General features: G+C 45.6%; 1 protein-coding gene across 1 annotated transcript; it reads left to right on the forward strand.

The window, feature by feature from the left end:
* The first annotated feature begins 105 nt into the window (after window positions 1-105).
* DBX2 (developing brain homeobox 2) lies at window positions 106-26,067 on the forward strand. The gene is made up of 4 exons (XM_075342489.1): window positions 106-433; window positions 7,077-7,172; window positions 18,529-18,716; window positions 25,293-26,067. Exons 1-4 carry the CDS (start codon window positions 106-108, stop codon window positions 25,599-25,601), a joined length of 921 nt encoding a protein of 306 aa, XP_075198604.1. The 3' UTR covers window positions 25,602-26,067.
* The last annotated feature ends 1,689 nt before the right edge of the window (window positions 26,068-27,756 follow it).

The following is a 27,756-nucleotide window of genomic DNA, read 5'->3' on the forward strand; positions in this document are numbered from 1 at the left end:
TGACATTTCCCTGTTTACAAACCAAGGCTGGTCACCATAAGCTCCGCTCTGATCACGGCCATATTTGGAGTACTACAAAGAACTTCAGTTGTGTTTTAGAGGATGATGATGCCTGCAGTTTTGTCCCCCCATGCTGTGAACTGGGACCTGATGACACAGTCTCCATCTGCCTACCAAACTAGAGACCCTCATGGCTATAGAGGTGTTGGCAGAAGTTTCCTCATAGAAAATCTGCTGAAGGATGCTGACAAGCCCTCTATGAAGTATGCTCCTGTGGCTTGCAGAGCTTTGCCCGGATCACTGTGTCCTGCAGCAGAACAAATTAGCCCCTTGGGAGGCACATATCCTCCAACATGGGCTTTGCACCTCATTAATCCATCAGATGGGCTGCAGGTTCCTTATCGTCAAGCAGCTGACCTCCTCCCCAATGCAGGTATGTTCTGCTGTGATATATTGCGAAGTCATCCTCTGTGTATAGTGTAATGAAAATGTAGTCAGGCAGGATATATAAAAACCTAATGGAGTATATCATCATTTGTCCTTGTATGATATTAGGACTCAGTGCTCTTCATATGTTAGGATAGAAATGTCACATTGTTTGCTACTGTCTTATAGAATTGTGACAATCTGATATAAAATAATTTGTCATTTAAAAAGTTTTAAACTTCTCACCAGCAATATAATATTAATACGGCTTTTACATTTTAATTAAGATGGTCATCTGTAGTTACAGATCATAATGAGGGTTTAATTTACTGATGGAAAATCACACAAAAGCTTACGCAGATGAAGGAAGAAGCCAAATAATTCACACCTAATTAAACAATAATATGATTAATTAATAAGAAGATGATTTACTATTTTCAGGAAACAAGCCAATTTAACATCTGGCACCAACCATCTGTTCTTGTGATAATTGTACGCTTGTAGAATAAACCGTGACCACGTGTTTCTTATCACTTAGTACCCTTCTAGGTAAGAGTACCTGGTACCCTCCAGCGTAATGATGACAAATCAGGCACCTTCAATGAGTGTGGTGGTTGGTTTTGTAATTTCGGGCTTCATTCTAATATAATGATACATAACTACTTTACATAGAAATGTTTAGCATTTCAGCATATTATACATAATAATATGACATGATGTTAAGATATATGTGGCGTAGTGAAAATATACAGTATATATATATAGTATATACTGTGTTTGTGTATATATATATATACCATATATATATATACTGTGTATGTGTGTATATATATATATATATATATATATATACTGTGTATATATGCGTGTGTGTGTGTGTGTATATATATATATATTATATATAGTTGGTCTCGCCTTAATGAAAATACATTTTGAAGTAATACGATTTTGTTCAGTATACAAACCTTTCAAGTCTATAGGGTGCTTTACACGCTGCGACATCGCTAACGAGATATCGTCGGGGTCTTGGTGGTTGTGACGCACATCCGGCCTCGTTAGCGAGATCGCAGCGTGTGACACCTCTGAGCGACCGTAAATGATCGCAAAAGAGGGAAAAATTGGTGGTCATGGAGAGTTCGTTCTAAAACAAAATATCGTTTTCTGCTCAGTAGCGATGTGGTTCGTCGCTTCTGCGGCATCACACATTGCTGTGTGTGACACCGCAGGAGCGACAACCATCACCTTACCTCCATCCACCAGAAAAGGAGGAAGGAAGGAGGTGGGCGACATGTTCCGGCTGCTCATCTCCTCCCCTCCTTTTCTATTGGCGGTTCAGTGACGCTGCTGTGAAGTCGCTGTGACGCTGAACGAACCGCCCTCTTAGAAAGGAGGCGGTTCGCCGGTCACAGCGACATCGCAGAGCAGGTATGTGCGTGTGGCGCTGCCGTAGCGATAATGTTCGCTACGGCAGCGATCACCACATATCGGCCGTACGACGGGGGCGGGTGCTATTGCACTCGACATCGCCAGCAAATGCTAGCGATGTCGCAGCGTGTAAAGCACCCTTAAGTCTTTAATGCAACGATTGGAAAGTCACTCTAATCCTTTAGAAAAAAAATGTTATTCACTTCTGCAAACCATGACTATGGAGAATCAATTGTCATCCTGTTTGTTTTTACATCCTTTCCTTATATTTTCTTTTGAGTTTTTGAAATGGATAATAATCAGATGGGGCCAAATCAGGAGAATATGGAGGATGATCGATCATTTTCAAAGCTGAGATCATTTAATTTTGCATGGCAGGCGCATTATACTGCAAAAACAAGATGACTTGGGGAAAGTTTTTACTGAAGTTCCAATCTTTACCTGAAATGGTTAATTTTTCTTAATCAAAATTTCAAATTGACATAACCTTTTCTACTGAAAGACTCGGAGAGAGTAAGACTTGTAAAGGTTACTGCTTGTTTACATAAAAACATGACTTATTTTTGTCAAGTAGAAGTATTCAAGGCCAACTATTTTCCAATGCCTCTTCACACATGTATCTAGATAGATAGAGATATAAATATTTGTATTTAGATAGATAAATAGATGATAAAAAGAAAATAAAGCAATGCCAACCAATGACAAAAAAAATGTCTGGGTGGCATCCTCCAAAGTAATTGCCAAACTTGTTGATTATATGAGTGGAGGCAGCACTCCAAAAAGGTGAAACGCTAAATTATTGAATGGTATTGGTCCATGTGATGATGATTCAGTTCATAGTGTGAATATTTTGTTGTATACTTTGTAATATTGTATAATCTTTCATTATAATTTGATAATAAAAATGCAGATTCATTTTTTGTCTTAACTATTTTTTTATAGATATTAATGTTGTATGAATTGCGATTTAAAAAACGAGAGATTAATTGTATTTATTCACGTATTATACTACTTACCTATTGATCTAGCAATATGACTATAATTTGTGTGAATTTCCTTTGAATATTATGTTATCAAAATATTTTAAGTAGTCTACAAAATTTTAATAAGGAATGTGTACTTATCTAATACAAAAAGTTACTTTGCTAAGCTAAAATTATTAAACTATTGTAACCCTTCTTTCATTGTTTTTAGTAATAAGTAAATATATGCTGATATTTAATAGATCAAAAATTGCCAATCATGCTTTTTTCCACTTCATTATATTTCAACTGTCGAAGTTTTTTTTAGATAATTTAATTTCTTTTCGTCCTCCCAAAAAACATCAAATGTTCTGTAAATTGGCTATTCACATGTTTTTAAATTTGCAGTTGTATCCAAGTAGCCAATATGCATTTTCCAGAAGGAAGTAAATATGGTTGAACTTAGCTATCCATTCTGAAAACTTTGGGAAGGATTAGAGGAGGTTGCCTGGTCATTAATAGGAGGATCTGTGTTACTGACAGGAGCATGTTATGCTAAATGAAGTTTAGAAAAAAAGCTGTAGTTGTAAGATTTAGCTGTGAATGATACATATTTTAAAGATTTGGTTGGTTAAAGTATATACACTGTGGACCAAGAGGGTAACAATGTTTTTAAGTTTTGACTTTCAGGCTCCATGTCTCACCATCCACTACAGCTTTGAGCGTGAGACCACCTTCATTTTATAGACAATCATTTTAGCTGTCTCATGCATAAATTTGACTTGCAGCTATTTAGCATATAATTAATTATGCAGTCTTTTCATGTCACTGCATTGTTACTGTTTTGCTCCTAAAAATCTAAATTTACATTTTTATTACTTTAGTAGCATTTTGTAAATCCACTTTTGGCTAAGTTTCAACATTGCCTGAATCCTTCTGGGCATTCTTTCTACCGAAATCTGATTCCAGGTCTCTTCTACATGTTGGTTCATACTGGTTGAGTCACTTGGGTATGCTTATTCTTATTCTTCAACTCTATCTACAACTGCTCAATTGGGTTGAGATTTGGGGACTTTGGGGATCAATCCAGCACCTCTACTTCATTGTCATTGAACCATTTCTTTGTCAATCTCAACATATGCTTCACGTGGTTGTCTTGCTGGAACACTGTAGTTTTTTTCATATCCATAGTATTCGAGTGTTCGACATAACTCTTCTTGTAGGATACTCACATATAGCTCAGCATTGACACCACTATCAAACCTGGTCAATTATCCAACACCTTGGCTGTGACAGATACCCATATCATCAGGCTTCCTCCACCAAACGTGACAGTTCCTTCTATTTGTCTATCCATTAGCCCTTTTTTGCCTTGTTTCTTCAGATTTATTTACACCCTTCAGATCCTAGTCTATTGACTCTCGTCTCAGCACTCCAAATCATCTGTTTAAAATCTTACTGTGCTTTTTTTGTACTTTTTTTGCAAGCTGGAGACGGCGCTTCTAATAATGATATTAAAGTCGAGGACTTGTGTAACGTGCGTTGCATGATACTTGCATGGATGTCTGTGATTTCACTACTATTACAAAGCATACGAGTCACTTCCACTGCCATGTTTATTGCACCAAATGTATCGAACCTATGATGAGCTGACTTGTTGACTCCAATATTTTGCCTGAACATCCACCTCATGGCTTTTGAATGGATGGACAGACTTCATTTTGTATTCTTCCAACTGTCATAGCACACACATGATGTAGTTTGGCAATTTTCTTGACTGAGACACCGCTATCAATGAGCTGGATGATCCCTTTTCTTGGGAAATCTTCTTTATGGCTGCTTCTCTATTTGAACCAGTGGCCTTTTGCTTGGGCATCAACCTAAAAACACACTGATCTATCATGGAATGTGAGAACAGATTGTAATTTCTAATATACAGGTGGAAAAATCTTTTTCCACCATCAGGAGCAAAACAGTAACAATGCAGTGACATGACAAGATTCTGCATAACTAATAATATGCTAAATAGTTGTAAGTAAAATTTATTTGAGATAGCCAAGATGATTGTCTATAAAATGAAGGTAGTCTCATGCTGAAATCTGTAGTGAATCGTAAGATATGGAATCTGAATTCAAAAGTTCATAACATCGATACCCTTTTGCTTATCAGTTTAAAGCCCCCAAAATGGGGTTATTGTAGAGCAAAAGGACCAGGTACAAAGGTAGAAGCTTACTTTTTTACTTTGTTATTCCAGATTTATCTGGCTCTGCTAACTTTTTAAAAAAAATTGTTAGCTGGGACAGGGAATCACACACACTTTCACCAAATTTATTACAATTTACATCACAAATGTGACAAATTATGACAGACATTTACTCTTGTTGCTGATTGCAGTATATTTCTTACAGTGGTGCATATCAGCTTAAAGATACACCTCATTCACTAAGTGGTGCATGCTTCCTAATGAATTTGGTGCATTTTACTCCAGTGCAACCTTCATGAATGTTCTTCACCTATGTTTCACCATTGGTTTTGGAGATAACTCAATTTTGTTGACTGCCCAAAAGTTAATTTGTGGGATATCCAAAAGATATGGCATCTCATGAAAAAGGGCATAAAACCTGTAGGATATCAAAGGCATAAGTATGAAGTCCACCAAGAGTGGGTATGTTGCAGTCTTTATGTTGGGGAAGAGAAATGTCTTTGGCTTGTAGAGCTGGTGATGGAAAAAAACATATTGGCACAACTCACCAGATATTTGAGGCAAGTCTTATTTCCATTATGCTGCCTTACCCAAAATATGCATATCATGGCACATTTTTTTATTCAGATCCTTTTTTTACATACTTGTCAAAATGACCCTGGTAAGTGAAAAAGTATCTAAAATTAGTCTGTTCAAATTGTCTCTTCAGGGAGGAAGGAGACAAACTCTGGTGCCACCTATTGGAAGTAGCAATCCTAAAAGTCAAAAGTGTCTCTTCAGGGAGAAAGGAGACGAACTCTAGTGCCCCATATTGGAAGTAGCAATTCTAAAAGTTAAAAGTGACTCTTTAACGAGTCTTTTCATATGACCTAGGATTTATGCCAGATCAGAATCTCAATTTGCAGACATGGTGTTTCAGGATGATTGTCCCTCGTCAGTGCAAAGTATGATCATAAAGCCAGATCAGATCTCATACTTTGCACTGACAAGGGGCAATCATCCCAAAACACAATGTCTGCAAATTAAGGTTCTGATCTGACATAAATCCTAGGTCATATGAAAAGGCTTGTTAAAGAGTCACTTTTGACTTTTAGAATTGCTACTTCCAATAGGTGGCACTAGAGTTAGTCTCCTTCCTCCCTGAAGAGACAATTCAAATATATCCCAGAGGAGCATTGCAGCTATAAGACTCCTCACCACTGACAGCCAGATTGGTTTGTCAGTTTTCCCCTTAGACCCTAAAATGAGTCTGGGAGTTTTCAATATTCATTTTTTGGCAAAATTTGAGGCATAATTATAGTAATTTTCTTACTAAATCTCCCCCTTTATGGCAGCCTGTGTAGTGTGCCAATGCACTACTTGTTATTCATGTCCCGTTTGTCTGGCAAATGTCACCTTTTGGAAGATGAGACTAGAGTTGGAATAGAGTCCTTAGTTTCATGTACTACATAGCCAAATATATCTGTATCCAGCAGCCTATGTGTTTGCTGAATATGTAATTCATAAAGCGGATGATATTTATGTGGTTTTACCCTTCATTTAGTTTTCTCATGTAGCCTATCACTTTATCGATTGTTGTATTACTTGATATTCATTCCACGTTAACCGTACTCAAGTTGAGCAGTCAGATCTAGAGGTAGATGAGTTGAATATAAATATCATAGAGTGACTTATTGTACTGTCTTTGGAGATGATATGACTTTCTATTGAATGACACGGTTTAGCCAGACCTGGTGGTTAGAAGGATCTGCGTACTTACTTGAGTAGCTGCAATATGTATACAGTAGAGTACTATGAAATACAGTGATCCTGAATAAGCATCATGGACCATACAAATATACTTTTGGCATTTAATATCTCTTGATGATAAACACTTATTACTAATCGTAAACTAATTTTTGAACATAAAACCATAGCGTCTAAAAAACCCAAACCCTGAAATCTCTTACTAAAATGCACTGGCTTTTGATTACTCTTGATTATTTTTGCCACTTTTTAAGTAAAGGAACTTGCTTTGGTGGGTTATCCTGAAGTTTATACATCCATTTGTACTTTTGCAGGTGTTTCTAAACACGTCTATCTACAATCATTGCCATTCTACGCTGCCTGCTGTGGTAGGTCCTGTCAGCACCCGGCCTCCCCCACTGCTTTTCCAAGTAAGTCTTTATGCTTCATCAGTAATGCTTCAGTTATTTTGTAAACCAGAGCAGCAGGATTTAATGGGTCCTAGAAAGCAAATTGGTGATGCAATAGCGAGCCGCTAATTCCTAAGAGAAATCGCAGCAGTCTTATTCAGTGTCCCTTCTGAAGATTTATCCCATATAGGAGCTGAACAATTGAAAATGTCCCAATGGAAACTAAACCAGCCATACAAGAGGCTAATAGCTTTTTTGTTCCCAAAATATCTGGAACTCCTGCATTCTTCATCATTGACACGATGCTTAATGTACTACTAAGGCTTATACTAATGCTTTATTAAATTAATTGTCTGTATGTTAAATGTCATATGAAATGACAAAGCTCATGGTATAGTTAGTAAATTATTATATTTGTAACATACAATGGAATTATTAAAACTACTCCCCGTATAAATATAAAATACAAACGTGCTCAAAAACTTGTAAAAATTAAAACTACATTTGTAATGCAAAACTAATAGATATAGACAAAAAAAAGACCAATTTCGGCCTTATATATTCACTTATAGGCAAATTTAGGATTTGGGTTCTGTTGCAGAAAGTTTAGGATTCAGATATTATTTTTTGGTTACATTGTAGGGTCATTTCTTCGGCTTTAATAAAGTTCAATAGTTGTTAAAGTGAATAGTTTGGGACAAGTCAGGCAATAAATGGTGGTAGTTTAATGAGCTGCTAGCTTATACGCAGCTCTGAAGGGGGCTGATACTTTCCCACAGAGCATCTTCCAGTGCCTGGGTTGCATTAGAATGGATGACAGTACCGTGACCAATTGGCACTTTCTCTTTACTCATCCACACGCGACTTAACCACAATTTTTCACCATGCAGATGAACTTTAGGGACCATTTCATGCTGAAAAGGCATGGGCAAGGGTCATTTGCCCTTTTGTACAGCCATGAAGCATAGAACTATATACAATCCTTTATCCTCTGTCACATTCCAATGGAACCTCTGAACAGCATTTAAACACTTGAGTGAAAAATAAAGCAGTGAATGAAAATGACTTTTATAGACTCTCTTAAGCTCATCTTCTCCTGTAACCTCTACTACCTGAAAAGGGATTAAAAGCGTGAGATGAGTATATAGAGAAACTGGTTGAATACATAGGTCACATTATCAACTGCCAGGATTGTTTATTAACCCAGACTGATGCACGGTTTCCAGAGTGTCCTATTAATTGTCCATTTAACAAGGAGGTAATGAATAACAATAGAAAAATGAAAACCATGACTAAACCTTTTCCTCACTCCATGGTGGTCTACCACAAAAAGTCAAATCAATATTGCTGTACACATTAAGGAGACACTTCTCGCTGCAACTGTAAGAAGCAATTTATCAGCCCTTGTTCACACCAATTTGTTTCAATTGATACAAAAAGCATCTTCTAATGGATTAAGCAGGAAACTGTGCTATCAAGTGAATTGGATAATGCTACTTCTACTCCAATAAGAAAAGCTAGATTGTACATATGGTAATACAATAGTATAAATTAACTTTAAATGTGTCCTTGTAATAATTCTCTATCAAATCAAATATATGTTTTATAGAATGTGATGTATTCTGTTTTATATAGACTTTTTTTAATTGTTAAATAGGTTCTGCCACTAGATTTCTCAATACAATCTACATCTGTTATAAATGGATTTTTTTGTTTTGGAAAAACAATGTTCCTTGGCTTTAACAAAAAAGAACAAACTATTCTCTATTTACCCTCCCCGTGTCCAGCGCTGAGTCTCCACCACTACTGTCCTGTATCAGGTCTCAGATTTGATTTGGCAGCCATCTGTGCTGTGGTTCATTTTCTTCTCCACTGACCCATAGTCCAGGTTCAGATACTGTCTTGGTGCTGAAAACTTTGTCACTGTGTGTATACTTTGTATGTTCATTGCCTTTCTGCCAACAAGTGTTTCCTATGCTGCAATTTAGTCTGCCCTATCACCTGGCAGGTGTAACTATTTAAAGTTTCTCCGGGATTCCATTTCCAACTGGTGATATTTCTGAAGTGGACCCTGTCTGCAACTCCAACCTATTTGTCTTGTGTTTCTCCTGGCAGCTTATAACTTTTGGTTTACCTTATTTCACTCTGCACCTTCCCCAGATTCTTAAGGATGTACGTGTAAATCTCCATAGCTGCTTAGGAAGCAAGGGTCCGAGTGGTCATCTGAATCATCCAGTTAGGGCTGTTTAAGTCTGCCAGGGGCCTATAGGGACTGCGTAACTGGGACCTTTAGTCTGTACAAGAACTGGGTGGGTCAAGTGTAGTAATTTTAAGTAAAACCTTATTTTATGTTATTTATCACGTGTCCTCTTTAGTGCGCATAACGCCGGTGTCTGTTACTATCTGCAGTGCTGAGGTGCTTAACGCAGCTTAGTCCGTCACCTAGGACAGAGTTATAAGTTCACTTATTGGCTGCAGTGCTGCCAATGGGATGTCAACGCTGCAAAAAATAGCAAACATTGGCAGCAGTGAGGGAGACTCAGTGAATGACATAGGGAGGGTGAGTAAAGCACAGTTTGTTTTTTTAAAACTGTTAGACCACTGAGGGTTTCCAAAACTAGAAAACCACTTTAAATAGAGCTTTTAGACCTGACAAGGCTTGTAAAATTTGAAAATCCATATCTGAATGACCAGGCAGTCCTTTTTGAATGTTTCCAAACCTAATATAAAAAAGTACATTTTAGAAGTCTAGTTTGGGCTGAACTTATAAAATGTTAATTTTTATTTCAGGATTATGTAACAATTTTTACATAGATGTTCAAATTATTACACCAGCCTCATAAGATCTAGGAGATCTTTTTAAAAGTGTATGTAGTTTGCATTGTGAAACCTTGTATGACAGATCTGCTTTACAACTCAGTACATTCTGTCTGGCATCAATATACGGACGTGTGTTTCAAACTAAAATACGATAAGGACAGATATACATCTGTCAGGGCCAGGTGGACGGGCAGACCCAGGAGGTGGATCCACTGGGCCGAACTCCTAGATGGTGGTAAGGGGTCCGGTAGCTGGAGCACTATAGGCAGCAGAACAGTCCGTGCACAGGAGTATAACGGAGAAGTCCCTGGGACTACGGAGTCACTGGTGGTAGTCCGGGTGACGCAGCTCAGGTTCGGAAGCCGAGAAGATGTCAGGCGGGGTACGGAACCTTTGGAGCGAGATGACAGGTCACCGCAGGGATCCGAGATGGTACGGACTGTCAGGATGGCAGATGGACTGCGTTCGGGGTTCGGGATTCGGTCTGGACCGGATGGCGAGGCAGGCACGGCTCTACAAGAGAGATAGGTGAGTATATACACATATACACCAGGAGACCTGACTCCTAGCTTAAGAAACACGAAGATCAGGCCCCGCCCCCTTGGACATAAACCCCCTTTATACCCTGTACCTGTTTTGCATCATTTCCTGTTAATGGACGCTGGCCCTTTAAGAAAGGGTCAATGACCGCGCGCGCGCCCTAATGCGCATGCGCGCGGCCCGAGTGCCAGAAGCCAGAGCAGGAAGCTGCGAGGAGGAAGCAGCAGGGCCAGGATGGGGCTGTGAAGCCGACGGACGCCGGGTGCGGGGACCAGGACGCTGGGGACGCGCTGGCAAGGGGTGCTGGAGAGCGGGGAGCGGCGGTGACTGGACCAAGGAACCGGGAAGCGAGACGGGGGACCCGGGGAGCGTGACAGGTGAGCCGGAGGGCAGCACAGGGGACCCGGGGAGCGTGACAGTACCCCCCCCACGCCCTCTCCCCGCAACCGGGACAGGAAGGCACGGATCAGCGGAGTACCCACATTCTCCCGGGGCTCCCAGGACCTATCCTCAGGACCATACCCTGCCCAGTCCACCAGGAAGAACTGTCGACCCCGTACGGTCTTCATGGCCACGATATCCCTTACCGCATAGATGTCGTCATCGGCTATAGGAGGAGGAGCCGAACTGGCAGCAGCGGAGAAGGGACCCAGGACAACCGGCTTGAGCAGGGAGACGTGGAATGAGTTGGGTATCCTCATCGTGGCCGGGAGCTGTAGCTTGTAGGAGACCTCATTGATCTTGTTGAGGACTTTAAACGGCCCGATGTAGCGAGGACCCAGCTTGTAGGATGGTATCTTCAATCGGACGTACTTGGATGCAAGCCAGACTAGATCTCCAGGAGAGAAACACGGAGGATCCAGACGTCTCTTGTCTGCGTGTCTTTTCATCCGCAGGGAAGCACGCCCAAGGGACGCCTTGACAGAGTCCCAAATGGTTGCAAAGTCACGGGATACAGTATCAGCAGCAGGGACATCCGAAGAAGGGGATACAGGCAATGGGACGGAGGGCTGAAGTCCGTAAACGACATGGAAGGGAGAGCTGGAGGAGGACTCACTGACGTGGTGGTTATGGGAGAATTCAGCCCAAGGAAGAAGCGTGGACCAGTCGTCGTGATGGGCGTTGACATAGTGACGTAAGAAAGAGGTCAATATTTGATTGACCCTCTCCACTTGGCCATTAGACTGGGGATGGTATGCAGATGAAAAGTCCAGAGTCACTCCCAGATGGTTGCAGAGAGCCCTCCAGAAGCGGGAGGTGAACTGAGTTCCTCTATCGGATACGATGTGAGATGGAAAGCCATGCAAGCGGAAGATGTGATGTATGTAGGCGTCCGCGAGTTCCTGAGCAGAGGGCAATCCAGCCATAGGGACGAAATGAGCCATTTTAGAGAATCGATCCACCACGACCCATATGACTGTGTGTCCGGAGGACAATGGCAAGTCTGTAATAAAGTCCATCGCTATGTGTTGCCACGGAACTGAAGGTATCGGCAGAGGCAGAAGACGGCCATATGGCAGGTGTTTGGGCGTCTTGTTCCTGGCACAAGAGGAGCAGGCAGAGACAAAAGCAGCGACGTCCGTGCGAAGGGATGGCCACCAGTAATGGCGTACAATCGCACCCCATGTTCTCTTCTGACCAGCATGACCGGCTGTTTTCGAGGCATGACCCCAGTGTAACACTTTTTGCCTGTCTGTCTCAGAGACATAGGTCTTCCCGGGCGGTATCTGGGCCAGGGTGACAGGGGCCACCGGAATGATTTTGCTAGGACAGATGATGGGTTGGGTAGTCTCCTCCTCCTGCTCCATGGGCATGAAAGACCTGGACAAGGCATCAGCGCGTACATTCTTGTCCGCGGGTCGGAAATGGAGCTGGAAATCAAACCTGGCAAAGAATAAGGACCACCTGGCTTGCCGTGGGTTCAGTCGCTGAGCAGACCGCAGGTATTCCAGGTTCTTGTGGTCCGTGTAAATGATAACGGGGTACACTGCTCCTTCCAGAAGGTAGCGCCATTCCTCCAGAGCCAGTTTGACTGCCAATACCTCTCGGTCACCGATGGTGTAGTTGCGTTCAGGCGCTGAGAAGCTCTTGGAGAAGAATCCGCAAGTCACCATCTTCCCGGAGGAGGATTTCTGCATGAGCACTGCTCCGGCTCCTGAGGAGGAGGCATCCACCTCCAAGGTGAACTGGCGGTTTAACTCCGGACGGTGAAGTACAGGAGAGGAGGCAAATGCCCGCTTCAGCGAGCCAAACGCGGCGTCGGCCGCAGGTGACCAGTCCTTTGGATTAGCCTCCTTCTTGGTCAAAGCGGAGAGAGGAGCAGTCAGAGCCGAGAAGTGAGGGATGAACTGGCGGTAGTAGTTGGCGAATCCCAGGAAGCGTTGGATTGCCTTCAGTCCAGAAGGAGGAGGCCAGTTGAGAATGGAGGAGACCTTCTTTGGATCCATCTGCAGTCCGGTATCAGAGATGATGTACCCCAGGAAGGGGAGAGAAGACTGCTCAAAGACACACTTCTCATACTTCGCGTACAGACGATTCTCTCTCAGTCTTTGTAGAACCAGCTGCACGTTCTCTCTGTGGGTCTGGAGGTCCGGAGAGAAGACAAGGATGTCATCCAGATATACTACCACACAGAGGTAAAGAAGGTCCCGGAAGACGTCGTTCACCAGTTCTTGAAAGACGGCTGGGGCGTTACACAGGCCGAAGGGCATCACGCAGTATTCATAGTGCCCATCGCGAGTGTTGAACGCGGTCTTCCATTCGTCCCCAGAGCGGATGCGGACCAGATTGTAAGCACCCCGAAGATCCAGCTTGGTGAACACACGAGCTCCTCTAAGCCGGTCAAACAATTCAGGGATGAGCGGCAGAGGGTACTTGTTTTTTACGGTGATTTGATTCAAACCCCGGTAGTCTATGCATGGGCGTAAGTCGCCCTCTTTCTTCTTGACAAAGAAGAAACCTGCTCCAGCAGGAGAGGAGGATCTCCGGATGAATCCCCTTGCCAGGCTCTCTGTGATGTAAGTAGACATGGCCCTTGTTTCGGCTGGAGACAATGGATATATCCGTCCTCGAGGTGGTGTAGTTCCAGGGAGCAGGTCGATGGCACAATCGTAGGGACGATGTGGCGGAAGTACCTCGGATTCCTTTTTATCAAAGACGTCTGCAAAGGACCAATAGGCCGAGGGCAGCCCCGGTAGGTTCTCTGGAACCGGAGGTCGTCGGATGGGTTGTATGGTCTTCAGGCACTTCTCATGGCACGAAGAGCCCCATCGGGTGATTTCGCCAGTGCCCCAGCTGACTGATGGTTCGTGTGTCCGCAACCAGGGAAGTCCCAGCAGGATTTGATGGGACATGTGTGGGAGGACGTAGAGAGCGATGTTCTCGGTGTGCAGGGCACCGATACGCAGTTCCACCGGCTTGGTGATCCAGGAGATGGTGTCAGAGAGGGGTCTCCCATCCACAGAGGCAATCATGAGGGGCTTGTCAAGTGGAGTAACAGGCACCTGGTACTTGTCCACCGTGGCCTGCTGGATGAAATTGCCTGCTGCCCCGGAATCGAGGTATGCCTCAGCCGTGAACCGCGTCTCTCCCGTTGTCACTTGCACAGTCCATGTAACCGGGTCTGAGAGAGTCCCAGCACCTAGGGTGGCCTCTCCTACCAACCCTAGGCTTTGGAGTTTCCCGGCCTCTCTGGACAGGAGCGTAGCAGGTGTGTGCCTTCTCCGCAGTAGAAGCAGAGGCCCTTGGCGAGCCGCTCAGCTCTACGTTGTTCAGACTGCCGCACTCTGTCGATCTGCATGGGCTCGTGGACGGGGACCCCAGCTGTCGAAGACTGAAGTACGGCGGGCTTCTGCGGAGGAGAGGAATGCCGTACCGGTCGTCTCTCACGGGACACTTCCTTGGATCGCTCCTGAAAGCGGATGTCCACTCGAGTCGCTAGGGTAATCAGGGCATCCAGGGTGGTCGGTACGTCACGACCCGCCAGCTCATCTTTAATTCGCCCCGAGAGTCCTTCCCAGAAGGCGGCAGTTAGGGCCTCGTTGTTCCACCCGAGTTCCGAAGCCAAGGTGCGAAACCGGATTGCGTATTGGCCCACCGTCAGAGTCCCCTGACGCAGCCGGAGAAGAGACGAAGCAGACGCGGAGGCGCGTCCGGGCTCATCAAAGGTGCCACGGAATGCCTGCAGGAAGTCCTGGATGTTCGTGGTCACAGGATCCCCCTTCTCCCACAAGGGGTTCATCCACGCCAGTGCCTCACCCTCTAGATGGGACATGATGAAGGCGACCTTGGCTTGATCAGAGGCAAACAAATGCGGCAGCTGCGTGAAATGGAGGGAGCATTGGTTTACGAATCCCCTGCAGGTCTTGGGGTCTCCGGCGTACCGGGGTGGTGAGGCCAAACGAAGTCTGGAAGTATCTGAAGAAGTCGCCACGGGAGCTGGAGCCGTGGCTTGACTGGTGGAGGCCCGGGATGCTGAAGACGTGACTGCCGCTTGTAGCGTGTTCAGGCGGGCGTCCACAGAAGACATAAATTGCAGCATGCGGGTCTGAGTCTCACGCTGGCGTTGGAGTTCCTCCTGTACGGCTGCTAGTGCTGCAGCGGGATCCATGGCCTGATCTTACTGTCAGGGCCAGGTGGACGGGCAGACCCAGGAGGTGGATCCACTGGGCCGAACTCCTAGATGGTGGTAAGGGGTCCGGTAGCTGGAGCACTATAGGCAGCAGAACAGTCCGTGCACAGGAGTATAACGGAGAAGTCCCTGGGACTACGGAGTCACTGGTGGTAGTCCGGGTGACGCAGCTCAGGTTCGGAAGCCGAGAAGATGTCAGGCGGGGTCCGGAACCTTTGGAGCGAGATGACAGGTCACCGCAGGGATCCGAGATGGTACGGACTGTCAGGATGGCAGATGGACTGCGTTCGGGGTTCGGGATTCGGTCTGGACCGGATGGCGAGGCAGGCACGGCTCTACAAGAGAGATAGGTGAGTATATACACATATACACCAGGAGACCTGACTCCTAGCTTAAGAAACACGAAGATCAGGCCACGCCCCCTTGGACATAAACTCCCTTTATACCCTGTACCTGTTTTGCATCATTTCCTGTTAATGGACGCTGGCCCTTTAAGAAAGGGTCAATGACCGCGCGCGCGCCCTAATGCGCATGCGCGCGGCCCGAGTGCCAGAAGCCAGAGCAGGAAGCTGCGAGGAGGAAGCAGCAGGGCCAGGATGGGGCTGTGAAGCCGACGGACGCCGGGTGCGGGGACCAGGACGCTGGGGACGCGCTGGCAAGGGGTGCTGGAGAGCGGGGAGCGGCGGTGACCGGACCAAGGAACCGGGAAGCGAGACGGGGGACCCGGGGAGCGTGACAGGTGAGCCGGAGGGCAGCACAGGGGACCCGGGGAGCGTGACAACATCTACATACAGTGCCTACAAGTTGTATTCAACCCCCTGCAGATTTAGCAGGTTTGATAAGATGCAAATAAGTTAGAGCCTGCAAACTTCAAACAAGAGCAGGATTTATTAACAGATGCATAAATCTTATAAACCAACAAGTTATATTGCTCAGTTAAATTTTAATAAATTTTCAACATAAAAGTGTGGGTCAATTATTATTCAACCCCTAGATTTAATATTTTGTGGAATAACCCTTGTTTGCAATTACAGCTAATAATCGTCTTTTATAAGACCTGATCAGGCCGGCACAGGTCTCTGGAGTTATCTTGGCCCACTCCTCCATGCAGATCTTCTTCAAGTTATCTAGGTTCTTTGGGTGTCTCATGTGGACTTTAATCTTGAGCTCCTTCCACAAGTTTTCAATTGGGTTAAGATCAGGAGACTGACTAGGCCACTGCAACACCTTGATTTTTTCTCTCTTGAACCAGGTCTTGGTTTTCTTGGCTGTGTGCTTTGGGTCGTTGTCTTGTTGGAAGATGAAATGACGACCCATCTTAAGATCCTTGTTGGAGGAGCGGAGGTTCTTGGCCAAAATCTCCAGGTAGGCCGTGCTATCCATCTTCCCATGGATGCGGATCAGATGGCCAGGCCCCTTGGCTGAGAAACAGCCCCACAGCATGATGCTGCCACCACCATGCTTGACTGTAGGGACGGTATTCTTGGGGTCGTATGCAGTGCCATCCAGTCTCCAAACGTCACGTGTGTGGTTGGCACCAAAGATCTTGATCTTGGTCTCATCAGACCAGAGAACCTTGAACCAGTCTGTCTCAGAGTCCTCTAAGTGATCATGAGCAAACTGTAGACGAGCCTTGACATGACGCTTTGAAAGTAAAAGGTACCTTACGGGCTCGTCTGGAACGGAGACCATTGCGGTGGAGTATGTTACTTATGGTATTGACTGAAACCAATGTCCCCACTGCCATAAGATCTTCCCGGAGCTCCTTCCTTGTTGTCCTTGGGTTAGCCTTGACTCTTCGGAAATGCCTGGCCTCGGCACGGGTGGAAACTTTCAAAGGCTGTCCAGGCCGTGAAAGGCTAACAGTAGTTCCATAAGCCTTCCACTTCCGGATGATGCTCCCAACAGTGGAGACAGGTAGGCCCAACTCCTTGGAAAGGGTTTTGTACCCCTTGCCAGCCTTGTGACCCTCCACGATCTTGTCTCTGATGGCCTTGGAATGCTCCTTTGTCTTTCCCATGTTGACCAAGTATGAGTGCTGTTCACAAGTTTGGGGAGGGTCTTAATTAGTCAGAAAAGGCTGGAAAAAGAGATAATTAATCCAAACATGTGAAGCTCATTGTTCTTTGTGCCTGAAATACTTCTTAATACTTTAGGGGAACCAAACAGAATTCTTGTGGTTTGAGGGGTTGAATAATAAATGACCCTCTGAATAAACTTTTCACAATTTAAAAAAAAAAAAAAAAAAAAGAAATAACATTCTTTTTTGCTGCAGTGCATTTCACACTTCCAGGCTGATCTACAGTCCAAATGTCACAATGCCAAGTTAATTCCGAATGTGTAAACCTGCTAAATCTGCAGGGGGTTGAATACTACTTGTAGGCACTATAATATAGCTGTCAGACACTTGATCATATTAGCTATCACATTGGAACTCCCCAAAATACAAGCAAATTTAGACATTGTATATGGGACCTTCATATTACATGGTATTTTGAAGAGATTCTTCTAAAGATTCAATGGTACCTGACAATTTTTTTTAACAGATATAGACAAAAAACAGCCAACGTATATCTCTATATAGTATTGGAGGCATGTAGAGTTCCAGAATAGAGGCTTGTGGGCAATGTTTTATGAATCCATTCATATAGGATATACTGGAACTGGGATACTATCACAAAGTGTTTACTACCCATAGGCTGAAATATTGAATTAAAAAGTACTGTAGTGGTCATTTTCATCTGGTCTAGTGATAATGAGCAAAGGCATTCATTAATGAAGCAGTCCCATGAAGATTTTTTTCATTAACCCCTTAAGAACCCATTACATGCCATAGATATTACGGGTCGTCTCCCTGCCTTTGATGCGGGCTCACACCCCGAGCCCACATCTTTCACTGCAGATGCAAGATCAGGTCTCCTAAGGGGACTATTAAATACAGTACAAAGTAGAAAATAAATAAAAAAAACAACATTTTACCACATTAACAATTAAGAAATTAAAAACATATATTTGATATCACTGCGTTTCCAAAGTTCAATCTATCAAAATATAAATTTAATTCATCAGATCGGAAAACAGTGTAACGATAAAAAAAATTGAATTGCCAGAAGTGCAGTTTTTTGGCAACCATAACAGAAGAAAAAAATAGTAATAACAGGTGATCAAAACATTGTATATACCCCAAGATAACATCAATGAAAATATCAACTTGGGGTGCAAAAAATAAACCCCCACACAGCTCGATATCCCAAAAATTACAAATATTGACACACACTATAATACATGCACATATACACAGATTTAATGAATACAATCTTCATGGGAGAGCTTCTTTAGCAATAAACGTACTGATTTTGTCGCTTTTCTATTTATTTTTTTTTAAAGGAACTGGACATGAACTCCATGTTCTACCAAAAGATTCAAACTCGAAAACAAGAAGAGTAATCTTAAGGCGAGCAGTATTTTCTGATGATCAGAGAAAAGCACTTGAGAAAATGTTCCAAAAACAAAAGTACATCAGCAAGGCTGACAGGAAGAAGCTTGCCATTAACCTTTCTCTAAAGGAGTCTCAGGTACAGTACATTAACACAAACAGATTTCTTTGTCATGTCCGTTTAAAATAGCATGTGACATGGGCGGGGAGGAGGGTGTCAACGCTGCGCTCTCTTACTGCTCGGGTCCGGCCGCCGCTGCTCAGCGGCTACTGCTGCTGCTCGGTGGCTCGAGCGATGGGCCGGATCCCGGGGACTCGAGCGGCGCTCCTCGCCCGTGAGTGAAAGAGGTTGATTTGTTGGTGGGGGATTTGATTAATGTCCGTGACGCCACCCACGGTTGTGGTGATTGTGTGGACACCACCACTGCTCTGTGGGATCCCGGGAGTGGTGGTATGGAGCAGCTAGATGTTGGTTTGCCCCTCCGAGGGTAGGGGTTTTGGTAGTCCCGGGGCCCGATGATGGGGAGGTCAGGATGGTGGACAGGCGGGTTATGGGGCCTGTGGAGGTGCAGGGACGCAGGGGCAGCGCTGTGCCGCACGGCACGGGGGTACTCACTCAGCCCAAGGATGATGACACAGTTCACGGTAAACAAACGGCTGGTTGGACGGGTCCCTCGGACGGCTACGGTGCTGATGTTCCCTGCAGTTAGCGGTGACGGTCACTTCCCTGCACCTAAGTACGGTTCTTTGGTAGCGATGGATTCCCACTGGTAACCCGCTCCCCAGCTTGGATATGAGCCGGAGGAGCCCCTCTCTTGCCCACAGGCGCTGGCCCTGGGAAACTGGTGCCTTGGCGGTGGCGGTGTCTCCCCTTCATGGTCGGACTGTTGCCTTCAATCGGGACTTTGCTGCTGGGAGACCCGGAGGTCCCCTTCACTGACGGATTTGGCAAATTATGGCGACTCCTAGCCTTGCCGGGATCCGAAAGGCCCCTGCCACTGGTGCTGGCTTCTCTTTGTATACCGCTCCGGTACCGCCGGGCCACCACCCGTCCACGGTCCTTTCGGCAACCTCCAAGTAGCTTCTCCTGCAGACGGTCACCGCCGTCTGCCAACCTTGCTGTCTCAGTCCGGGGCACACACCCGGACTAACTTCAGGCTTTTCAACTGTCACTTTCTCTGTCACTACTCTCACTGTCTTCCTTCTCCTTCCTCTCACTTTGAACTCTCCACTTAATCTGCCTGGTTTTCCCGCCTCCAGGGCTGTGAACTCCTCGGTGGGCGGAGCCAACCGCCTGGCCCACCCCCTGGTGTGGACACCAGCCCCTGGAGGAGGGCAACAAGGATTTGTGTTCTGACCTTGGTGTTCCTGCAGGGAATGTGGGGTGCGTGTGGTGTTATGATCTGTGACCCCTGGCTTGCCCAGGGCGTCACATTCCCCCTTAGCAAAACGCAGACCGTCCTCGGGCTGCCCGTCCAACACCGGTTTTATTTTCCTTTTTTTTTTTTTCTTTCTGAAAGAGATAAAAACACAATACATGTAGAATAACATCATCCCACAACGGGAGGTACGATACTTAAACGTTACGTTAACAAACGGTTGCGGCTTCCGCTCTCTCCCACCCAAGTAACCTGGCCCTGATGCTGCCTCTAAGAACAGGCAGCACCCCTTGACCCCAGTCCTGAACCAAGTTACCCGAGCGGGATCTGTCCTTCCCCTCCAGAGGGTAGCCACCAGTTCCTGTGGTGGCTGGGCCCCAGCCTGCTCTACTGCGGGCCCTCCCTCCACCCTGCCTCTCCGGAGGCGGCAACTGCGGAAACGGTACCGGTAACATAACTTATTTACATGCCACTAACGTTTGTGGTTGCCCTGCAAGTTCACGGGCTTGTCCATGAGCAGTTCCTCATGCAACTTTTTAAACGGTCCCCACGGGGACAACGGTGCCGGCAACGGCCGGTTTTCCCAATCACGGTGCAAATCAGATGACTGTTCGGTTCCATTTACTTATTATTTTCAAAAACTTGCAAACAAACACAGGCCTTGGTCCCAACGGGGACGGTGCAACGGTGCTCCGCTGCCATTACTGTGCACTTTCGTCCTCCTCACCCAGCTCTGGGTGGAAGAACACGGGCACCAGCCCCTCCAAAGCAAAGCAAGCACGGCGTCGAAGGGCCGCCCGATACCCGTTATTTCCACTTCGGGGGACATACGTGGCCTCCATGCCATGCAGGGCGAGGACTCCTTCATCCTCCTCCGAAACGGGTTCGGTATCAGGCCCAGAGTCACTGTCGTCCGTCCTGGCGTCAGGCGGGTTGCCGCCAGCTGCCACAGCTTCCAGGCTTGCCACTCTCTCTGCCACTGTCACAGAGGGATATACGCCCGACGGGCCAGGCGCAGTGCGGTGCACGAGCAAGGAGGGCGGAGGTGGCATGGGGGCCAGGGGTAGACCGGGTCCCTCAGCCGCAGCGGCCGGTCCCTCGGGGACACAGGGGCGTGGGTTACTCACCAGCTCCTCCATCATGGCCTCCATCCCATACACCCGTGCAACCGCAGCTGCATCCTCCACCTCTGCTGTCCACTGTTCCATCAGCCTGCAGATCTGGCTCCGGTAGTGCCGGCAGATCCCTGCCATTCGGGCCCTCAGCCATGCCGCTGTCCCGGGCACCAGCTTGGTAGCCTCCGCATAACTAGGCGGGACGGACATTCTTTGCGAAGGTCGGCGGATCGTGGGGTCTCAGCGTTTCTCTTTGCACCGCCACACTCACATGCGTCCAGCCGCCATTTCGTCCCCCTTAGCTTCTTTTCGGCCCCTCCTCTATCGGGGCGGGGTTTTGGCCTTCGCGCCTCTGCTACTCGAGAAGACGCTCGAGCGGGAACTCTTCGCGCCAAAGATGGCAGCTTCTGAAATTTTCTGGCCGGACACCTCCGGCGGTAACAAGGCGCACCTCTACCAGACGGCAGAGCGGTAAGATCCTGTTCGTGACGCCAAGTTGTCGCGGGCGGGGAGGAGGGTGTCAATGCTGCGCTCTTTTACTGCTCGGGTCCGGCCGCCGCTGCTCTGCGGCTACTGCTGCTGCTCGGTGGCTCGAGCGATGGGCCGGATCCCGGGGACTCGAGCGGCGCTCCTCGCCCGTGAGTGAAAGGGGTTGATTTGTTGGTGGGGGATTTGATTAATGTCCGTGACGCCACCCACGGTTGTGGTGATTGTGTGGACACCACCGCTGCTCTGTGGGATCCTGGGAGTGGTGGTATGGAGCAGCTAGATGTTGGTTTGCCCCTCCGAGGGTAGGGGTTTTGGTAGTCCCGGGGCCCGATGATGGGGAGGTCAGGATGGTGGACAGGCGGGTTATGGGGCCTGTGGAGGTGCAGGGGCAGCGCTGTGCCGCACGGCACGGGGGTACTCACTCAGCCCAAGGATGATGACACAGTTCACGGTAAACAAACGGCTGGTTGGACGGGTCCCTCGGACGGCTACGGTGCTGATGTTCCCTGCAGTTAGCGGTGACGGTCACTTCCCTGCACCTAAGTACGGTTCTTTGGTAGCGATGGATTCCCACCGGTAACCCGCTCCCCAGATTGGATATGAGCCGGAGGAGCCCCTCTCTTGCCCGCAGGCACTGGCCCTGGGAAACTGGTGCCTTGGCGGTGGCGGTGTCTCCCCTTCACGGTCGGACTGTTGCCTTCAATCGGGACTTTGCTGCTGGGAGACCCGGAGGTCCCCTTCACTGACGGATTTGGCAAATTATGGCGACTCCTAGCCTTGCCGGGATCCGAAAGGCCCCTGCCACTGGTGCTGGCTTCTCTTTGTATACCGCTCCGGTACCGCCGGGCCACCACCCGTCCACGGTCCTTTCGGCAACCTCCAAGTAGCCTCTCCTGCAGACGGTCACCGCCGTCTGCCAACCTTGCTGTCTCAGTCCGGGGCACACACCCGGACTAACTTCAGGCTTTTCAACTGTCACTTTCTCTGTCACTACTCTCACTGTCTTCCTTCTCCTTCCTCTCACTTTGAACTCTCCACTTAATCTGCCTGGTTTTCCCGCCTCCAGGGCTGTGAACTCCTCGGTGGGTGGAGCCAGCCGCCTGGCCCACCCCCTGGTGTGGACACCAGCCCCTGGAGGAGGGCAACAAGGATTTGTGTTCTGACCTTGGTGTTCCTGCAGGGAATGTGGGGTGCGTGTGGTGTTATGACCTGTGACCCCTGTCTTGCCCAGGGCGTCACATTTGCATCACTTTTCATGGCTATATTAATCATGTTCTGATGCTATAATATTAGCCGGTTACTGTAGTGAAGGTGTCTGACTGTATAGAGACTGCCGCTGATAGATTTGTGTTATTACAACCTAGCAACACTCCAGCATTTAGTTGTTTTTTTCCATTGATGAAGTGGCGCTTTAAATGTAAGTCCCCCTCCTCTGGTATTATGTTCACCTGCTGCCGTCTTGATCTTTTTTCGGCGGCACTCCGGTCCCGCGGCACCATCTTGTGCGTGTAACTTCTGAATGGACGGAAGTCAAAAGTTACGTCATAAGATTTCAAAGTAACTCTTTGCAAACAAAAAAAGGGGTTGCATTGATTTGAGATCTCCAGCGCGATTCATTGTAGCATTGAAACTGTTGGCAGATCACAAATCACAGGAGATCGACCAGAGTGGCGATGATATAAGATGAAGTCGCCGGAGGGTGAGAATGAGACTGGGGCAGGGGACATAGATTTAAAGTTCCACTCCATTGGTGATGTAATACCACATTTATGTGCAGAAGTAGCCACTCCACCATGGCAGTAACGAAAAAAAGAAAAGGATTCATGATGCCAGGGTAAACTTAGTTAACCTCTGCTTCTTGGTGATAAGATGTAGTGCGGGGCACTCATATTAATCCAGGAAGAAACAAGGTGGACACAGTTGTGAAAGAATAAGAGGTACATCTATCTTAATGGTTCTTGAACACAGTGTCCATTATATTGCAGCAAGCACAGTTACTGTAAAGTGAGATGGCAGGTCTCAGCAAGGTTGTGCTGCAATTCTATGTTTTTTAGGTGCACAGATTCCTTAGCTGGTCTTATCGGCATAAACTGTATGATCCTAGGTGATTCTTCAGCATCCTTAAGCTCTTTCTTTGCAAAGGATAAAGAGGACAAGGTACAGTTTCCCTATAATGGCAAAATTCACATCAGGTGTTTGATCCATGAATCACCTAATAAATTTTGGGATTTAATTAGAATTGGTATTTAAACAATCCTCCTCATCATGCTGTTAATATTTTGACATCATGAGACCAAGACGACACCTAACAATTACTGAACAATACCTCGCCATTACGAGGCTTCAAGCAGGATGTTCTCAGATGGAAGTGTCAAAGAGTGTCATCAAGAGGTTGCAACAGAGATATAGAGAGACTGGAGGAGTCAAAGATAGGCTTAGAAGTGGACATCCTTTGGCCACATCTCACACCGATGACCAGTTTAATGTAAATAATGCAATTTGGAACCGGATGATGAATGCCACACAACACCAGGCACAGTTAAGTGTTATGTCAGACCATTCAAAACTGTTTACATCAGATTAGTCTGTGTGCCAGACGACCTGCAAGGGTACCTCATCATACCATCAGGCACAGGCGTCATTTACACTGGACAATGGACCAGTGGGCCTCTATGCTGTTCACTGGTAAAAGTTGATTCACGCTGAGCAGAAATGATGGCCACCAATGATTTTGGAGATGTCAAGGAGAACCCCATGCATCAGTCACTGTAGTCAACAGAAGAGCCTTTGGTGGTGGTGGTGTTACAGTGTGGGCAGATGTGTCTAGTCAACACATAACTGCCTTACACTTTGTGAATTGTACAGTGACAAGCCCCTACTACTTGAATAACATAATTAATGCAGTCATTGTGCCCCTGCATAAACAACAGAGGCCTAACTCATCTTCATGGATGATAATGCACCATCTCATAGAGGTTGCATCATTAGAGAATCGATTATTTGTATAATTCAAAGACTACTACACTCATATTCTTTAATACTGCAGTTGCACAATAAAAGTTACTGTCTGGACTATTTGTCCAATCCTTGCAGCAGAGCCCCCCCCCACCAGGCTCTCAATAGAGATTGTGCATTGACTGTGAGGTTTTAATGATTAAGGTCCAGCTGCTAAACCAAATATAGCAAATAAGCAAAAGATCGGACTGTGACAACACAGGCATGCATGAACTTTCTGTTTTAATCATTACAGCATGCTGGCTTCAGGTTATATATAAAAAAACTTGCTGACAGAGTCCTTTAAGGCTTTGTCTTCTTATCTCTATGACTAACCTATGAGCTCTCACATCCTCTCACTATCCCAAAGTGGCTGCTGCACTTCTTACCTTGGCTATTATAAAGGATATGATAGTATCTCCTGATTGGCTGTGCTATACCATATGATGTGATAGCAGCAAGGAATATTGGGGAGGCTTGAGCAGTTGGACCTGAGGATTTTTGGCAAATTGAATTTGCCACAACTTTCAAATTTAATAAGATTTGATTTGAATTAAATTCATAGCAAATCGATTCATTGATCTTTAGTTGAATCCTCCTTGTACAGGTAAAAAGGAACCCCAAGATAATAGAACTCTCCATATAGTAAACATTGCCTTAGGTAGTTTCCAAATGCAATACACACATTTGCACATCAATAAATATGCTGCTTATATAATTATTTTTTCATATTTGTAGGTCAAAATTTGGTTCCAGAACCGAAGAATGAAATGGAGAAATTCCAAAGAAAAGGAGGTTCTTTCTAATCGCTTTCTAAAAGAAGGACAATATGAAGAAACATTCTCACAAATGGCTCCAAGTATCTCTACTTGCTTAACTAAAAATGTTCTACCTGATCTACACAGCAACAACACAAAAAAGGGGAAAACATCAACCAAGAAAGTTAAAGTAGTAGAACAGCCTTCATCTGACATCACAGAAGAGCATATTAAAGACTTACATTGCAAAGAAGGCACACAACAATGGCAGAGCAAGAAGGATGTTTAGCTCTTCCATATGGGTACATGTAGGTTAAAGCCTCCATTGAGTTTGAAGCAGAAAATAGGGACTACTGAAAACGTAGTCTGCTTTTATCAATATCAATAATACAACAGATTCATTCTTCTTATCCGGAGGTCATCAATATACAGTATTCTCCACTTAATGCATTTGTTCTAGAGTTCACTAATAACCTGGCTTCAAAGAAAATTTACAAAATTAACATTAGTGCAATATTCTTATCTGAAAATATTATGGCAAAATACAGAAGGAGGACTGAATTCTGTGGGAACTTTAAATCTAGAAATATACAATGTACATAAGAACAGGACAGAAGAAAGACTATAGTGAAGATAATTCCAGCCAATAATGGCAGTCGTTAATGAAGACTAACACTGGCTACAATGCATAATTTTATAGTGAAAATTTATATTAATCTTTAGTTCTAAAGGTTAAAGGGAAACTGTCAGGTGCAATGTGGACATAGTACCACAGGCAGTTCTGGGTGAATATTGCTAATCCCTGCCCAACTGTCCCTGTATATAGTAGCATAGATAAAGAGATCTTTAGAAAAAGTATTTCTAAAGATCTTTTATCATATATGCTAATGATGCCAGCAACTAGTCACAAGGGCGGTACTTTCCTTGGCTAGTCGGCCCCACAAGCATGTTATCACGCCCCTGTGGGCGTGCTAACTCCTAAGGGGGCTGACTAGCCAAGGCTAACTAACGGCCTTGCGACTAGACGCTTGCCTCATTAGCAGATGATAAAAGATCTTTAGAAATACTTTTTCTCAAGATCTCTTTATCTGTGCTAGTGTATACAGGGACGGTTAGGCAGGGATTAGCAATATGCACCCAGAACTGCTCATGGTTCTGGGTACATATTGCACCTGACAGGTTCCCTTTAAGAATGTAATCTACTGTTGCCAAATGAAAAGGATTTCTATTTCAATATTAAAAATAGGAATGTGGTTTAATAATCTTGAGTGCATCTTTCTAATCCTGTGTCAGTTCGCCTAGACATACCATTAGTGCAATCTGTGCAGATGCACAAGGACTCAGGGGATAAAGGGGTCAATTTCCACCAAGAAAGCAGGTGGAATTGTGCATTATGATGAGCTATTGGACTGCAAACGGCCCTCATATTGTTCTTGCACATGGGCCTCTTCTCTCTGTGTTCGCTCCTGGTTTACCCATGGTAGATCATCCAATTATTATCATCGGATAATGACATTCTTTGAATAAGATTATGTATTACATGCATTTTTTTTTTCACATCACGAGGTTAAGTAAAAGATAAAAAAAGTAATCAAGCCATTTTCAAACTGGTGAATTGGGCTTTTTTAGAAACATACTTCCTGTCCTTTAACCCCTTCACGACCAAGGACATACCTGTACATCCTTAGCTGTGGCGAGCCTGCATTATTCTCCGCCTATTTCTGCTGATCCGATCAGCAGACATGTCCGGCTAACAGGCGTTAGCAGACTCTGACACTGCAATCTAAAGCGCTCCGATGGGAATTATGCTCTTCCCCACTGCCATTGGCGGCCCCGTGGCTTGATCTTGAGTAGAGATGAGCAAACCGGTCGTGGTTCGGCTCAAGTTCGGTTCGTCGAACGGAGGTCCCATTCGAGTTCAGTTCGTCGAACGTTCGACGAACCGAACTCGAACCGCATAGGAAACAATGGCAGGCATTCACAAACACATAAAAACACCTAGAAAACACCCTCAAAAGTGTCCAAAAGGTGACAAACAACTCACAACACAACACAAACACATGGGAAAGTGACAAGGACATATACTCATGCGAAAACAAAAGAGCTGGACAAGGAAAAAGAGGAGGAGACACAGATATAGGCATGGCACGCCCTTCTAAAATCATGTAAAACACCGCAAGGTGACTCCAAGCGGAGTCTCCCTTTTTTCCAAAAATTGGGCCACACAGACACCCCATCAGTGGCAGCACTTGTGCCCTAGTTGCAAACAGGATGTTTTGATTTGCATCAAGCACATTCCAAATCCACAAGCATTTACTCTCCCCAGGATGACACAGGGGTAGTAAATTCCTTGTGGATCCATGACTTGTTCATTTTGATGAACGTTAGTCTGTCCACATTGTCACTGGACAGACGCGTGCGCTTATCTGTCAGCACACACCCAG

This window comes from Anomaloglossus baeobatrachus, chromosome 4, assembly GCF_048569485.1.
Source record: "Anomaloglossus baeobatrachus isolate aAnoBae1 chromosome 4, aAnoBae1.hap1, whole genome shotgun sequence".
Classification (NCBI taxonomy): Eukaryota; Metazoa; Chordata; class Amphibia; order Anura; family Aromobatidae; genus Anomaloglossus; species Anomaloglossus baeobatrachus.

Excerpts from the sequence above, each read along its gene's own strand:
- DBX2 (XM_075342489.1), top strand. The coding sequence starts at position 106 with ATGATGCCTGCAGTTTTGTCCCCCCATGCTGTGAACTGGGACCTGATG. Across the intron at positions 434-7,076 it reads TGACCTCCTCCCCAATGCAG|GTGTTTCTAAACACGTCTAT; the intron begins GTATGTTCTGCT and ends GTACTTTTGCAG. Across the intron at positions 7,173-18,528 it reads CTCCCCCACTGCTTTTCCAA|GAACTGGACATGAACTCCAT; the intron begins GTAAGTCTTTAT and ends TTTTTTTTAAAG.